General features: G+C 37.1%; 2 protein-coding genes across 5 annotated transcripts in view; one reads left to right on the top strand and one right to left on the bottom strand.

The window, feature by feature from the left end:
- Positions 1-18118, top strand: part of LOC129575373 (ecdysone-induced protein 74EF) — a 93308-nt gene that overhangs the window by 15170 nt on the left and 60020 nt on the right. The window contains exons 2-4 of one of the 4 annotated variants that reach the window (XM_055458898.1): positions 11329-12155; positions 12402-12578; positions 13650-14007. In XM_055458898.1, the coding sequence (XP_055314873.1) occupies positions 12078-12155; positions 12402-12578; positions 13650-14007 (613 nt within the window). In that variant the 5' untranslated portion in view covers positions 11329-12077. Of the gene's footprint in view, positions 1-11328; positions 12156-12349; positions 12579-13616; positions 14008-18118 lie in introns of those variants that run through there. The other 3 variants (XM_055458894.1, XM_055458897.1, XM_055458895.1) reach the window with 3 other exon arrangements.
- Positions 9095-10925, bottom strand: LOC129575379 (U7 snRNA-associated Sm-like protein LSm11). The gene is made up of 4 exons (XM_055458913.1): positions 10483-10925; positions 10199-10289; positions 9838-9962; positions 9095-9725 (listed from the first exon to the last, which is right to left on the bottom strand). The coding sequence occupies exons 1-4, from the start codon at positions 10687-10689 to the stop codon at positions 9333-9335; spliced, it is 816 nt and encodes a 271-aa protein (XP_055314888.1). The 5' UTR covers positions 10690-10925; the 3' UTR covers positions 9095-9332.

Here is an 18118-nt window from a genome sequence, read left to right on the forward strand (position 1 = left end):
GTGTGTGTGTGTGTGTGTGTGTGTGTGTGTGTGTGTGTGTGTGTGTGGTTAAAATTGTATAAGACCTTCTTCGGCTAACTCTCGGTTATGAACTCTCTCATGTCTCAACACACTCTCTGGCCTGGACGGAAAATGCTCAGATGAATAACAATAAAATGGCACCAGGATCGCTCACGGGATGCGATCCAATCGGAACAACACCATCGAAAAATATGTATGACGCAAGTGGACCGTATAATGAAGCATGTTAAAGACATCGTAAATATCAGTGCCATAAAGAGTTCAACCAAGTCATTTTTTCTTGCCATACTGTTTTCCCATTGCATTTTTCTCTTTGGCTTTCGATTTCGAATGAGTTCTCTGCGTTCTCGTACTCTCGTCGCAGTCACACAAGAGTTTTGCAGCTGGAAAAAGCAGTTGCAAGGAAGCAGAAATGATAACCTTTCGAAAGGAAAAGTGCAATAAAAATCTCGTTTTAATTTTCACACCAGAGCTTCATCAGAACGCGCTTAACTACTTGTGCAGCAGCAGTTCTGGACATCGATCGGTTTTGGGCGTGGCGTAACTAAACGCGTGCACGCGCACGCACACATTTCAAGCTAAAATTTCCAATATGCTAAATATGGTCCATCGTGTGGTCATTCTCTGTTCAAACGCATTTCGCTCGAGTGCGCGCCCGCATGTGTATCTGTGGAAAAGTTAAGGTCGTCACGCGCAGACCTTGATCATTAATGAGATAAAATCACAAGCTCATTCTCAGAACGATCTTAAGTGTGCGGTGTTAAACCAGAAACGTCATTTTTTTTCTGTTGTTTCGCTTCGATTGGACTGGTTGAGATCATTTCATAACGAACCACGAAAAATTCTTCATGATTATTTAACAACCACGAAAATGTGCAAAACGTCATCGGAACTCGTTGTCGTCGGTGTGCACGGCTTTTCGACTGAGTTATGCTGCTGATGATGATGACGATAACGAGTCAATAACAAACATCGACCACAGCAGCAGCGAAACTAAAAGTTCAATGTCGATGATACACTTTAAATACATATTATCTTTAAAAATGTATAAATGAGCGAGTTTTTCCAATATTTCATGTTTACACACAGCTCACGCACTCTCAGAGCTCTCTGAAGATGAATGTTTCGCACACGTACACGCATGAACTACAACAACGATAACAACAACGATGACGACGACAAAAAAGAAATAACAAACAACACCACACCGATACCATGTGAGTCCTTGGGGCTTTTTACACGTATGCTTTTGAGTCGTTGAATTGGTTTGACCGCCAAAACTAACGAAAAAAAACAGAGAATTAACTCCGATCAGCTCATATGTACCATGATTATAGTCGTAATATGTTTTTTTTTCTCGTTTGTAATTCGAATGCGTGAAGCACCCGCACACACTTCTCATTGTTTTCGGTGTGGTTTAGCACGAAACGCAAAATATTGTAGTAGCAGCACTGGTTGCGATGAGTAATTTCTTAATCTCGTACTAAATCATCGAGATCGATCAAAAGTGTCTCGTCCACAATCCTTGAAAATATGATGATGATTTTGCAAACAGGTTGACAAATGAACAATCAACAAATTGATTTGATTGTGTTGTTTGTGCACCAAAAACTGAATTGGTCACGATCATCCGTATCTTATCAAAATAAAATAACAACAACAACAACAACCAAATTAATGGCAGTCACAAATGTTTTCACATCGAAAAACTGCCAAAAATAAACAATTTAGGAAGCGTTCAAATGAGAATGAGAGGTACAAAGAATAGCGTTATTTTTATACAATAACATTCTTTGGAATGTTCACGATGGCTGCGCATATTTTTCTCTGTGTTTTTCTTTTAAATGGGTGAGAATTTTCCAAACCGAATCTGATCGTGTTTTTGCGATCATGCATCGCTTCATTTTTTCTTCTTCGATGAAAATTGGGTAGTCGACTCCATAGTAATGATAAATCATAACAGTTCTATTTTTGAAGAAAAAAAAACATTCGCTTTTAACGCTAAAAATAAACAGTCGCCAAAATATCTAATGCAAATAGAAGAAAAATAAAGAAAATGAATCGCTACTGAATGGCTCGCACTGTATGTGGACACACGACACAAAACGAAATACACACCAACGACAAGCACGGCGACACAAAAATAATCTCTTTCTCTTTTCTCGTAAAAACTCCCCAACACACACAATTCAATATTCAAAGCATAATAATCTAAATGTGTTCATTGACCTATGAAGTATGAGCGCATATAAGTGAATGTCTGCGCCATAAAACAATACGCTCAGCATCTCTCTCTCTCTCTCTCTCTCTCTCTCTCTAGTAATGTCAATAAAATTCGTACATTTCGTGAGTTGTGTGCTTTAAACGCGGCATCGAGAGTGCAATGCATTTTATACGAAACGGAGTGATCACCAGTCGCTAAAACGTGCGCACCGACTATCTGAAGCGCCGAGAGAGAGAGAATGTATGCGCCAGAGAGAGTGCGAGAGAGAAATGATTATTTATCTTTATCTGGCCAGTTTGGGTGCAAAATGCAAACCAGTAAAGAAATATTTGCTGAAAATTGGAAAAAATAAATAAAGAAATTCATTACACGGGCCAAAAGTTCACCCGTAAAATTGACAAAATGCAATTTTCACACTTGAGCCGGTCGTATTGAATAGTCAAATATTTGGCTTTGCCGTTGAACGCTTTTATTATGTACGGCCGACATTTCACCACCTACAGAGCCTCTCTTGACTCATTGCTCGTTGTTGTCGTCGTCGTCTTTCCTTATCAAATTTATGCGCTATTCAAACCATTTCTACTCGGTTTTTTTCTTTTCTTTTCATACCACACTTTTTTCTACTCGCATACCCGTTACAATCACTGTTTGTGTGTGTGTGTTCGAAAATGAACCGAATTGAAATCGAAATTGTGCGGCAAACGAGCCGAAACAAGACAAAAACAAACCATTGCACTTTTTTCAATTTCCTACTCTTGCTTTTTGATCGTTTACCTGTGCAAACGAATGCAGCCACCAACAATGTGCTCAAATATATTCATCTATATATATATGAACATTGAAAGAGGTAAATAACCTCTTTCGACCTAGCGCAACATACAACTTCAATCATATTTGAAAAAAAAAAAAAAATATATATATATTCACTCTCTCGCGGGCCAATACACCAACGAAACCTTCTCTCTATGCCGCTCATTCTCGTTGTTTTCGCGCGCGCACTCTCCATCGCTTCGGATTTTCTGCGTCCGCTGCTGCTGTTGCTGTTGCCGTTGTTGTAGCTTTGCATTCACCTCGCTCCGTAAAAATATACATTCTCAACTAAGAGCTGCGCGCGCAATTTGCTTTCCGGCTCTTTTTCGCAGTCTCTCCACACTCAGACTCCTCTCCTTTCGACGCAACATCAATCTTTCATTCGTTGTGCTGCGGTCGCTGCTGCTGATGCTGCTTTGCTTGCCTATCCATACACTGTGCTGATTATGCATTTTTGCAACGACATCGGTGCCCTCTGTTTACAAGGGACTTTCACTACTTACAATTGAAACGAAAAGGGTGACAAAAATATATTTCATCAATCAACCAATTTAAAAACTAACATCTATTTTCTCTGTGCTCTTTCACATCGATCATTCAATATTGGGAAATGATGCATTTGTTGAAATTGAACTTGAAATGGATTTATGGCGTGATATTTCAAAAATAGTATAATATAAAAATGTCATCTGAATAATCTTTATGATTAATTCCAATGAATTTTGCTTCAACATCTTTAAATAATGTTTCATGTTTTTTTTTCTCTTCTGATTTCAAAAAATAGAACAAAAACAATTTTTAATTATTAATATATTTCGTATTTCAATGAGTATCTCATTTCTTTTGGCAAATTGAATTATTACATAATCGATCATAATTCAATTTTGATGTATTTTCGCTGTGATATTTGTTTAACTTGAAGCAACACCGCCGATATTTCAAAGTCATAAGTTATTCTAATAAAAGGTGTCATAATTAAATCTTGTCAAAAAGTTTGCCCAATTAAAAATGTTGTTCACGACACATGCTTCAGAACAAAAATCAACAAAAATCGCGTCGTTTCGCATCATCGTCACGCATTAAAAGTGCGATCATTTTTCATGTGAATCACATTGGCAATGGGGGTTTAAGAGTTGATCTGCGCCATATGGTAGCCTATAGCTTTTTCGCCAATAAAATGGGAGGCATTAAATCATCAAGTAACCGCGCATCGATCTTACCTTCCTCAAAGGTCATCATTTATATGTAAACGACGATGATGTTGACGGCGACTACGACGACGATGGTGTAAACGTCGAGTGTAAGAGCGATCAAGCGAGTGAGTAAAGTGTCCGCGAATTGGAGAATCTGAAATTGGTTGATCCTTGAAGCGATCACTGCTCTGTGATTGCTGCTAAATGTCAAATTCGACTCTTTTTTTCTCTCATTTACTTCGTTTTTTTTTTTGGTCAGAGTTTATTGTCCTTTTTTGCACAACAAGTACACAACATCGCCTTGTTGTCATTGTCATTATTAATAAATCGAATCGATTGCAGTTTGTGTGTTTGTTTAAATGCTTTGCTCTAGCCAACAACAAAAAAGCAAACCACACAACCGTATAACAACCAAAACGACACAAGATTTCAAAGCAAAGATTGGGCACAGAGCGCGTTTGCAAAAACCCGCGCGCGCACTGTAAAATGCACATTTCGCTGAGAAAGCATGAGATAGTTCAAATGGTTGCAATGGTGTTTTCCGAATGACAACAACAACGATTCTGCTACTACTGCTGCAGCAAGAAAAAAAACAAAAAACTGCACAGATAGAAGTGTGCGGTGGTTTTGTTTAGTTTTTTTTTTCTTCTTTCATTTTTAGTGTGTGTTTTTTTTCGTGAATAGCCATGGCTGTGCACATAAAACAAAAGGCAATAGCGCGACGGTTGAAATGAACACTCACTATCACCCATTGAAACGAATGCAATTCTCCTTGCATACGATCTATGTGCATTGGAAAAGCTAAAAACTCGATGATGGGAGAAGGCCAATGACCGTTAGTTTTCTGTGCGTGTTTTATTTTGTTGCTTTTTGTTCGTGTGCATAATGGTGCTGCTGTTGTTGCCGCTGTTGCTGTTGCTGCTGCTATGTGTGGTTGTTTAGCGATATTTTTTTTACTTCCACTTCTTCTTCCTTATAATTTTGTCTCCGTCTCTCGAACGCCTTCCTTCGATCTTTCTAATCGTTGTGTGCGTGCGCGCGCGCGCGTGGTTTTTCCCCTTTTTTTCTTCAGCTTCTTCTTCTTCTGTCGTTTCGATTGACTTTACCAATAGAAATACATAACATTTACGCGTTAAGTTGCATGCATTTATGCAGAAATTCACATAATTTTTAAAGGCCTTTAATCGTTAGATAGAGACTATGTTTTACAGCGTTCGCTTAGATAAACGCCAATTTATCAGATTTTTATCTCTCTTTTTTTTCTCAATCAGTCTCTCTCTCTCTCTCTCTTGCACTCTCTCGCTCTCACCTTCAATCTTACTCTCACCTTCTCTCCTGATGTCTCGCCCTCTCAACCCATGATTTAACTCGCAATCTTTCTTTCTTTCGCCGTTGTCTTCTGCTGCAAGCGCGCGCCATCGGTTTTTTGTGCATTTATCACACAACGAGACACACGTACACACACATCAGAGAGGCTTCGGTACAAAATAATTCAAATCGGCCAAATATGCAGTTGTTGCGCACATTTGTTGCTCTCTGTTGCTGCACTCTCTTCATCGAGCACGAAAACACTTTCACTTCAACCAGAACTTTACGGTTTTCGTTTTGAGCGCTAGTGTTTGTGTGTGTGTTTTTAAGCAAATTAGGTATCACAACAAAAAGAAGAGAGAAGAAATAAAAAACCAACCACAAATGAATAATAGCGATTTGGCGAAATATAGTTGTACAGTCCAATAAAAATAAAAACAAACGAACGAGTGAGCGAGCGAACAAACAAAACCAACAGCAGCAGCAACGAAAACAACAAGAGTCGCACACACAACATGGAAATACATACCGATTTTTTTTTCGTTCTTGTTGTATTGAGGTGCATCAGTGTACGAAAAAAAAACTTGATGCAGATCATATACATATTATATAGCGGTTTTGTTGCATTTTGTTTTTGCCGTTTTTGAATAGGCGGCAAATAACACATTTAATTTATTGTATTTTGTGTGTGCATTAGTGTGAACATTTTTAACTAGTGAAAGTTGTTTTTTACTCTGGCTGCTGCTGCTGCTGCTTTTTTCCATTGGTTGTTGTCGGTGTCGAAAAAGAAGCTTTGCGGTTACATTTTCTGGTAACAAAACCCTTTGTGACTTGACTGGTTTCAAACCTCTTTTTCAATGTTGCCTTCTGCCAAAATCAATTGAAGGGATGCTCATGCCTCCTTCAAACCACACACACATACACACATACCGTCACATATCATCGCCTCAATTCACATTCCCAGTTTACGCGCCCGTGATCACAATGCATGCATTCAATTGAAGAATGAAAGAAAAAAAAACGTAACATTTAAAACAAATTAAATAATTAATAATTTAATGCATTTTTTGTTGCTCTCTATCGCTCTGGATATGCCGCGTTTTTCTCTTCACTTTCAAATTCGGATCGCGCGCATTGAAGGAAAAAAAAAAGAAAAGAAAAATGCAATCGACGAGAGCGAAAATGAAAGAAAGAAAGAAAAATAAAATACATTGTTATTACTCGTGCTTTTCCTATTACGAAACTCACGTAGTTCAAACATTTTGTAATTCAATGGCAAGTACATGCGGAATTGAATCTTGTGTACAACGCCGCACGACCAGAAATGCAATCTGCAGAGTATATTCACACGTTCGCACACACACACACACACACACACACACACACACACACATAGAGAGACAGAGAGAAGAAAAAAAGCAAGCAAGCAGCAGCAGCGGTGGTGGCGGCGGCTGCAGCATAAGAGCCACTTTTATAACACCGTTTAACTATCAGCGTGGTGGTTCGGTGTGTATCATGTGAATGAATTGAAAAGTAAAAGTTCGTTGAACGCGACGACGTTAAATCATATGCTCCAATAGAGAAAAAATTACGCAAATTCTTGTTGTGATCGTCGACGATCATATTATTGACAATATGATTATCGATTTAACGAGTCCTTCAATAAAATTTAAATTTTCTCGCCTTTTTTTCAACAGAATGACAACTTTTTCGTCTTCTTTTGGTTGAATGAGTTTTTTTTTGTGTATACTGAAGAAATGATTTTTTCATTTCTTCTTTTCGGAAATATTGTTTTGCCTCTTGTGACTTCCCCAATGAGAATTCATTTGGATAGTAATTTGTTTACCGATAAAGCATGCTGTGCGTGTATTTTTTTTCTCTTTGCAAATGACGAAAAAAAATCCCCCGTTGGCGAAAGTGCATTAAGCTGTACCGGCAGTAACAAATCAGAATGGCACTGGAAATAAAACCAGTCATATCGAAATGCATATTAATTACACTCATCACACACAGTCATATTGCTGACAATTATGCGACAATTGAGATTGCGTCGCATTATTGTTACATTGTCTGTCATATGCGCGCGGGGCACGTACGTTTTTACTGTAGCAACCAGAGTGAGATGCCGTCCGAATGCGGAAAACAAAGATTAGACTAACACTGCTGTGTAATAATAATACCAGCGTATTAAAAATAGCGCGCGCGCGCGAGAGAGAGAGAGAGAGAGAGAGAGAGAAGCAACAAACCGCGAGGTGTGCATATCATTATTATCATTTTCAGCCAGTTCTTTTTTGAGTTGGAAAACGGTTTTCTGTGTTGCTTAAAAATGGAAATTTGAAAATAGATTTTCATTTCAATATTATTAATCGAAATTAATGCAACCAATGAAGAATGAAGGAGAAAGAGTAAGAAAGAGCCCCAGGGAAATAGTGTGAAATAGAAAGAGAGAGAGAGAGATGGGGGGGGAAAAGCGTTCGTTCGGGAAATCGCCTTAAACCATTTGATAATTACCATCCAGCCAATTTTCAACAAACTAATATTTTCGGGCCCAAAGATGCATTCCGAATTGTTAATTGTGTGAAAAATGCAAACAATTTTCTAACAACAATAACAACTACAATTATAACGAAGCAACAAAAAAACAACATAGAAGGCTGTTCAATGTTTCGGAGTTTATTTCCTTTTTCTTCATTTTTTTTTTCATTTGTTGTTCAAAATACATGAAAGTTTAACAGCAATTAGCCAATGCGTCTATTAGTCGAAATATAAAAAGAAATTCATGGGCCAATTTGATATGCGTGGTTTCAATTAAAGTTCAATGCAGCTCCGTTTATTTGTTTCAGTAATAATGAACGATTATTATTATTTATTTAACTTGTTTTTTTTTCTGTGTTCGTTCGCACAGCCGCTACTTTTGATACATAGGTGCATACGACATACAATTGAGCGTGCGCGAGCGAGAGCGAGTGAACCGCAAATACACCAATGCAATGCCAATGTTTTGCACATTGAGAATAACGTTATGCGTTTTACATGACGCGAACGCGCGAATGACTTTCGGTCACATGTGCCGCTATAGATTTACACACTCACCCATACATACGTACACGTACACCAGTTTATGCACACGTAAATATATTAAACTGACCCCGGACGCACAATTTACATCACCATCTATAATTGTAGCATGCGAACTAATTTTTTTCTTTCTCTTTCGCTTGTTTCAATCGTTCAAACGAAACAATAACACGAGAAAACATGCACTCAAGGCAAATCGCATCACAATTACAACGCGATTTTGTGTTTTGATTCAGTTTTTGAAGATCATGTCACATGGTGGTGGTGGCGGTGGCGGCAACCGGCATCCGAAAATTTCTACGAGCCCGAAATCTCGCGGTTTCAATCAAATAGGAAGTTATAAAATCAAATATAATTTTTTTTTTGTTTTCAATGTGAATGCCTTTTAAATTTTCAACAGTCATCACATCAAAACAAATCAACACGATAGTTGTTTACACAAACCGAAAAATCTGCCAAGTTGTACGTAACGATAAAAAAAAGTACAATTTATTTGCATTCATTCTTAATCTATTCAAAGTAGGCATAACAACAATAACAACCACATTATTTCTTCGCAACACGGCATTTTCTCTCGTTTAACCTTGTGAAATTACTACAATTTATACAATGTGTAAAACACACCGAAATACAGGCAATTTTCGCGAGAGATTTTGTTTTTTCGAGCCGCATACACAAACACAGACACAGACACTTAATTACTTCGGTCGAGTTTTATTTCCGTTTCCGGTTTCCATTGTCTGATGTTGTGTTGTATCTAAGATGATCGTGGCAATTTGTTCACCGCGAATCAATAATTTTTGTACGTTTCGTGAGCATTCAACTCGCTTCCGATTGATGGATTTAACATTTAACGATGGTATGGTGATGTTGAGGTGTTGCAACCGTTGCAAACACACTTTCAATTGCGACTCGGCATCTGTATCATCATTATCATCATTTACTATCGTGGTTGCCTTGCATGTGTGATGATACTTTTTGCGTGTCCACACTTCAAATACATTGGTTAGTACGATGTTCCAGTGCTTATCAAATGCCTCAATGAAACCAGTTACGTGACCATTTATAGTTACGGCATTCCTGGTGAATATCTGGTGGTAAAAGAGAAGAGAAAAAAAACCAATTCAGCAGTCATAATTTATGGAAATCGAACAACGATGATTCAGTCAAATCGACAATTGATTGAATGGATGTGAAGCTCACCTTTACACGTTTTTGTTGCTCTTTCCATTGTTTCAACATATTGGTCGGTCCATCGCAGTCACCACTCATTTTTGTCAATAAATTCCGTGTATGTCGAGCACTCTTTCCCCGCCCTTTGACCATCTCTACGGTAAATCATTGAACCAACAAGAAAAAGAAGAAATAAGGTTAAACGCTTGAAAAATTGATTTTCTTCCATTTTTGAAGCATTCCGAGTTATTTTATGCGAAAACTGCCAAATTGTAAGATGGAAAAATTGCCAAAATTTCAAAAAAAAAATAATAATTCGAAAAAATGAACGATCATTTGAAAACGGAACAATAAATCGGCTGTGAATTCAAACAACAGCCAACACACAAACCTTGATGCGGTAAAAACCTTCTCTTGTGTAGTTCGATTTCTTGACGATACGATTTCGATGGCATTTTTGGCGCTGCATGCTGCTTTGTTGTCTATGAAAAAAAAACACAAAATATGCGATATGTTACACGAATCAATTGAATGTTCATTTGCAATCAACAAATCCAATCAATTGAATGTTCTTATTTTTTTTAAATAGCATTGGTATTGCAAAACGTAGCCTTCGATTAAAAAAAAAGAGAATTTTTTTTCACTTATTTGTTTTCGAGCATAATTCAAACTCACCGTTTCGCCGGTTTGTTGTCTTCTCATTGCAGATTCATATTGAGCCACGTTATTGTACTGCGGTGCATCTTTGATGGGTATTTGGATTTCGGGTGACAATAGTGCCTTTAGCGGATTGAACAAATCACTGCGAATATCCAATTCTGGGTCGATATTTTCAATTCTCATCTCACTTGATGTGGATGTCAGCTCCTCTGAATCACTCATCTTCTCTCATACGAAAAATTAGTTTCAAACAAACGTTTCTGTTTCACTTTCACCAAATGTTCACAACAAATTAATGCGCACAACATTAATCAGATAATAATCACAACATAAATCACAAATAAATTCGAAACATTCAAACATTTAAAATTTCATTTTGCGTGGAATGTATTTGAATTCCTATCTCATTTGAGCAGGCGAATGTTGTTTATGAACTTTCTGACTTTCTGTCATACACTGACATTTCAAACGTCACAACACACACAATGTCGCTCATTTTTATTCGGTTGTTTTTGGCGCTCGCAACTCGTCATCGTGTTCACCATTATATAGCGCAAAAATTCAATATCACACATTAATCGATGTGCGGTGTGGCATTCAATTTAAATTGCATTTTTCAATGATTTTGTCATTCGACTATTCTGGGGGGGGGGGAATTTTTATGATGAACAGAAAAAAAATCAGCGGCGTTTGCATAACTGCCGGCGCAATTTTTTTTTCATTGCATGTACTCGATTGCATCGAAATACTTGATCATTCTTCATTCAATTGCATGAATACTGACTTATTTCTTTCAGATTAATTATTCAATTGGTTTTTTTTTTCTAAATATTTTCTCTTTTTTTCTCACTTTCTTCACAGAAAATGCCAGCAATAATAAGTGACACCGACGCCAGATTGATCACGTGACACCGAAAACCGTATTTACGATCGCAAGCGGAAAATCTTTGCATTCAATTCACCATTTACCTTTTTTTTGGATGAAAGAAAAAAATTATTTATTTGGAACAAGTGCCCTTTTTGATATACATTTGTGTAATCGAAATTCATCAAAATTCCGTTTATTTTTTTTTCTTGAAAAATTTCGCCCGATACAAAAAGTTATTTAGTGAAACATGACATGAAAAAAGTTTGCTTCGAAAAGTTCGGAGATTTGGTGTTGTGAAAGCTCGCATGAACAAGGAAGAGAGAGAAAAGAAGAAAAAAAAGCTTAAAAAAAAACCATGAGTTGTGAATAAGGTGCCTTCAAACATTTTTTTTAAGAAACCAAGCGCCGTCATATAGACTAAATCGCTACAATTCCAAAAGTGAATTAAAAAAAAAAAACAAAACAAAACTGAAACTGTGATCAACATCAATTTTAAGCGAAAACCGCCGCAAAGTTTACTACACACAACATTTTAGCATTTAAATCGAGCTTCTTTTTTGGTGTAACGTACATATGAAGACTGATTCGGCCGTTTAACGTGCTCATCATTCAGAGAAACGTCTCTCACCTTCGAATTTAAATATCGTCAATTTGATTGACATTTTCCCTCAAACTGTTTCATTCATCTGATACGCTGGCAGCATCGAAGACAACACTTCGAAGTGGCAGTGCCACCACGGGAATGCCATTTATTGATGATACACTGCTTTGGTGTCCTGATAACGATGGCCGAATGGTGGACATTTCCGCTTGTTTACAGGTACAGTTTTTGTAAACTTTACGAATTCTCAAGTTCGAATGCGATTCATTCGGTTGTTTTTCGCACATTTTGATTTCATTTAACTTCAATCATTTTTATCTTTCATTTTCTCTCCTTTTTTTTCTTTTTTCCATTTTTCTTAAAAAAAATGAATTCATGAAAAAAAAATATCTAAATCAAATCGATCAAAATAGTATCGATAAAATCAATATCTCTGAAAATGATACATTTAATTCTATTCATCAGGATGCCACCGGAGTGAACGTTACCAATAATCAAAACCAAGATATACCGGGTAGTTCATGTGACCTTAGCTCATTGGATCCACTATGTAACGATTCGGAGGAGATTTTGCGTCAGCTCGTTGAAAATCCATTCGATGTTGACTCGTTTTTTACCGAATTCAATGGAGCTGATGTAAAGGTAAGGACCAATTGACCTTATTTTTATTCAAATTTTGAGACATTTCGATATTTTTTTGCGAAAAATTCAAATGATTACGACATTCTCGACACTAATTACTAACCGGTAATAATATAAAACCCTCTATTGTATGGGTCCAACTTCGCTACAGCGCCCAAATGACTACGAATAATATTTTCCATGAATTGAGCATAAATACTTCATAATATCTTCATTCAAAAATGATCAAGTGATTCATTCGAAGATCCATTCCAAAACAAAAATGCGCTGCAAATGAATGCGCTTATTTATAAGCACGTAGCTTCTAGTAGCTTTAGCTATGAGTTGAATCCCATCAAATTAGTCGATTAGCTTTAAAGCGCCTGCAAGCAGACTCAACTTTTCATGTTGCATACCTCGTTTCGATCCGTTGAGCTTACTACATGCAGCGGTAAACAGAGGTCGGCACCAGTGCAAAGCTGCTTACTACGTTGTCACATGTTTCATACAAATTGTTCATTGAAACAACATTTTTGAGTTCGCTGCTGTATTTATGAGTAGCTTATAAAAAATTCTTTGAAAATATATTAATTTTGACTTTTTTTTTAGTTTTGATTTCAGTTTTTCTATGAATTTTTCAATAGTTTTTATTTCAATATTTTTTCTGTTGAATTTTTCAGTCATTTCAATTGAAACTTTAGTTCATAAAAGCTCAATTTTGTTGTTGTTCGTTATACACGGAAAATTGTTCTGTCGTCCATTGAGTTTCCGTTTTGCATTTTTGGAGAAAAACAAAAAGCAGCGGTGGTTTCAATTCAATAATCAAATCGGATTTCGAAACAAATCTAATAATAACACGAAATCCATTCATGAAACGATCTGGTTTACATTCAATGTTTATTGCAATCAGAACTAGAACGTCCTATGTATGCAATTAATTTATTGTAAAATTGTCGGAATGCAATAGTTTACTCTATTTTTTCTCTCGAAAAATCTATCAAACCAAAAGAAAAAAACAAATTTCGATTTTAAATTTATTTTCCAAATTTTTCGATTTAGTGTTGTCTATCATCATTTCTAATCGATTTACAGGAGGAGAATAATAACAATAACAATCTACCGAACCAGCATACAGTCAATGATGATGAGTACAATACCGATAGTACGACTCAATTGCTACAAAATTTAACTGCATCACAAAATACTTCCCATCAAAATGATACAAATGATAGTCTATTGGCATTGGCGGTTGCACTGCGTTCAGCGGCCAATGTATCGCCAGATAATCATCATCATCACCAGCAAAATCTTCGACAACACCTTTCGATCAATCGAAATTTTACCGTAACCACATCACAATCGCTGGCTGACAAATTACATGCACCAAGCATTAGCGATTTAGACAGTTTAGCAGTTAGCAATCGCCCACATAAACCGCCCGATCTAAAAGGTAAGGCTCAATATGAATTTTATTTATTTCGTTTTTTTTTCCGCTCGGTTATATTTATTTATGTCATATTTGACATTTTCGGTGGGAGTCAAGATTCGAATTATGTATTGATGCTTCCTAGGAATTTGCATTCGAATAATCCGTTTTTTTTTTCGAACGGGAAAAACTATTTTTCCGAAAAAAAAACTTTCTGCAATTCGAATAGTTATTGCATTCTAGTTGATTTTCCTTTCAAATTTCGAGTTAAGTTAGGTGTTAAAGAACGATTTACCAGGTTTGGTTCTAAGATGTGGATAAAAATGTCTAAAAAAATGGAAATTCCGCAAGTGCTCAAAGAGAAAAGGTGTCACCATATGGCCGCTCGAGCCGTGAAATCATAAGATATTTCCCATCAAATTAACCCTAAACGAGACTTTTGAACTCTGAAAATTGCGAGAGAAAAAAAAATGCTGAAAAACCAAAGAACTTAGTCATAACAAAAATCACAGCGAATGACATTCAAGTTGGTTCTGATTCACCAAGAACTCGTCTTTTCGTTGTAACATCCCATCGAAATCGAATACGTGCATGCATCGTTTTGTTGTTCGTTTTATTTATTTATTTTTTTCTACTCGTTGTTTCAGTTAAATTATAGGCATGATAGTAATTACTTATGTTTTGTCTTGCAACCAGTCAGACTTGGGCATGGTCGGAATATGTCTGCTAAGTTTCACACCCAAGCAACATAGTCAATTTTTCAGTTGAACGAAATGGCATCAACGGTTTGATTGAATTCCACATTCAAATGGAAAATGTATGTGGAAACTGCATTTTCATTTGTCGATCGAAATTGCTGTTGCTGAATAAATTTCAAATCACCGATAAAATTCGTCCATCTCTGTTTGCAAAAAAAAAAAATTATTCGCGTTGCCTATATGTTATCTACACGGTGTGTGTGAGTCGCTAGCAGATGCTAATGACACTTTCAAGAGCACAAATATCTTTCTGTGTCATTCAATTCGGATCTCTGTGTGTGTGTGTGCCTGTTTCAATTCGCTTTTTTTTCTCTATTCTCTCCAATGCATCGTTTTTGTCTGCGTTTTATAATTAAATGGCAATTATATTTGAAATTTGTGACGGTTTCAATCGTTCGTATTCCAAATTCAATACGGTAGAATGACGGAGCGACTGAATGGGCCAACCGAGTGAGGAAGTGAGAAAGAAGAGAAATACCGAAACGGTCGCAATGCAAAGCTCTTTCAAACAATATCGTCTTATTCGTGTAGTCAAGTTTAAATTTTCCGTTGAAAAAGCGAGCACGATTGCACACTACTTCTACGCTGACTGCATTACATCACTTCGCCACAGTCAGGTCTCTCGTTCTCGTTCTCTCTCTCTCTATTCTCGATGCTTGCATACGGTAGTTCACGATTATATATTTTTTGAATGTCACATGTACGCACTGTGCCCCGAGCACACATAGCTTAAAGCACTAGTGTGCCGCAAATGCGGACGATAGTTGAAAAACAGCAAGAGCGAGAGCTAAAGAGAGCAAAAGCGCCAGCGAGAAAGAGAGAGAGAGAGAGAGAGAGAGAGAGATAGTAAGAAAAAAAAACTGCATTGGAAAATAATGATAAATTTCGTGCGTGTTTGAATTAGAATTTAAATAGATTTGCATATTGTATGCGCTTGCAACTCCCCGCGCAACACGTGAAATGATCCGCGTACGTAACAGATGTCATTGTTGCATGTAATATATCTTCACTGTGTCTCTCTATATACTATATAAAATGCATTTGAGGCGATGTGTGCTGCTGTGTCGTTGTTGTTATTTTGTCGATTTAGTTTTTGTTTTTCATCTTCTCTTCACTCTTCTCTCTTTACTTGCCAAAAGGAGCGATAAATGTACAATGTTGTACGTATAACATTTCAATATTAGGTTGTTCGTACGTTCGAAGGTAAACAGGGTGAATGTCTCTTGGCTTGACTATAGCTTTGAATATATATGCGAATAAAGTGTATTTTCAATTCGAATAAAATTCTACGTACAAAAAATTGCATCTGGGTGCTCGATTCGTAGTGCGAATATGAGAGCGTTGCAAATTAGCTGCGTGTACGAAGTGTATGAGGATAAGTCAATCTCTCACTGTGATCGGTGCGCGATCGATTTCAATGAAACAGCCCAGATATTGGGCGATAAATTGTTATGAAAGAGCCTAGGAGCTGCACATTAACTTGCTTCAATTTGTTGTTGCTGCTGCTTAAACTCATAAATAGTTTACTGCACTTTTCAACCAGACACATTTCACGGATTCAACACCGAATTCGCTTAGTTTTCTCTCACACAAAAACACAAACACAAACACACTTGCATTGAAGAGACGTGTTTAATATCAATCATAAAATGAAGGACTCTCGAAATAGATTACGTTTTAAAATTATCGTTTTGATCGTGTGTGTGTGTCGAAAAAATTGGTTTACGTAGCATCGTTGCCGATCCGTTTATACATGTCGAGAAAAAGAGGCATGGTCACATAATTTCCCTTTATTTTTTTTCTTCGAAATGAATTCCGTATTCCTCACACTGTTATCTTCGCACAACGACAAACGAACAAACGAAAAAAAAAACAAGAAACCAAACTGAGAGCTGAATGGCGAGTGACGTCGCTGCAAAATTATAAGTAATTAAGAAGCTTGTATCATCGCTACTTGAAAATTAAGTAATAAATTGGAACGCGTTGTTGGTTGTCGGGCCCAATATATTTTTTTTTGGTTCGGTTCGGTTTATGTAATCGGTAAGATGCTCTCTCGGACTGCATGTTCGAGTTAATGTGCGCGCGTTCGCTCTGACGGTAACGTTCTCAACGGGAAATATCAAACGTAAGAGAGGAAAAAAATCTCTTTTTTTTCTCTTCATTAATACATACGAAAAAGTGCAACTGAATGAAAATATCCTTGACCCATTAAACTCAATTCAACGATTGTGTATGTCTTTTGTTTATTTTTTTTCTCGTTCTCGCTCTCTGTCTCTCTGTCACTCAGTCTCTGTTCCTCTTTCACGCTCCCGCTTTCGCTCGCTCGCTTGCTCTTCTCGACCGTTGTGTCGTGTGCTCGAGACCGCGTGTGTATGTGTATGTGTATGCGTGTGAGCGGTAGACTTTTAATTTTGTTTCGGTCGAGAGTGTACAATATGCAGAAGCCTACATGTTTTTCATAAAATACGTCAGAAGAGCCAGCAAGTGCATATTCACGAAGCGACCGCCTCGGGTAAACACCGGCACATACACTTTCCGCAAAAAAATAATAATTATGCACTCTTGGCATTGCCGTCGTGTGTGCTGCATATGCAAGTCGCCACACTACCGTGCAGCAGTCCTAAACACCGCGCACCACTGTCTCTCTAAAATCATTTCAAGTTTGCCGAAGTTTCAGTGGCATTTGCACAGCAGCAACAACAAAAAAACACAAGAAAACTCAAATAGAAACCAATACATGCATAGAGAAACCAAATAAAAATCGGGTTTGAGGAAAGTTCTCTCTCTCTCTCTCTCTCTCTCTCTCTCTTTGTTGGCTTGTGCAAAACTCAAAATATCTTGAATGCAGGAAATTGCAAACACACATTCAAATGACAAATTTCAAAGTGAAATAGCGCGAAAGCGCGCACACTCGATACAAACACACACACACACACACACACACACACACACACGGGCAAAATGCATCTATGCCTCATTTATGCCAATTATTTTCAAACCAAGGATACGAAACTGTTAACCTGACTTGAACTTAAAATCTAATTGTTGCAACAGTGAACGTGCAAAAAACGAGCTCAATAAAACTTCACTTTTGGCGTGCTATCAATGCAACTGTGTTATAGCTCGCGATTTTATTCGCATAAATTTTTTTTTCTTGCGTTTTTCTCTGTTTTTGTTGCTGTGTGACACACAAAAAAGAGCGTTTACAATTTCTTTCAAAGCGTTGTTCGTTCATTCGTTTGTTGATTTGTTCATTGTGTAAGTCAGCTTTTGAAGTGAGGAACAGAATGCATATTCATATTTCCCGACGGATTCAACTCTTTGTATTGTCACATTCAATTTTGGTCTAAAAATCAAAGCATTTTTAAATCATTTGT

The sequence above is a fragment of the Sitodiplosis mosellana genome, unplaced genomic scaffold (assembly GCF_009176505.1).
Source record: "Sitodiplosis mosellana isolate CC-2019 unplaced genomic scaffold, AAFC_SMos_1.0 Smas_scaffold_6166, whole genome shotgun sequence".
Lineage (NCBI taxonomy): Eukaryota > Metazoa > Arthropoda > Insecta > Diptera > Cecidomyiidae > Sitodiplosis > Sitodiplosis mosellana.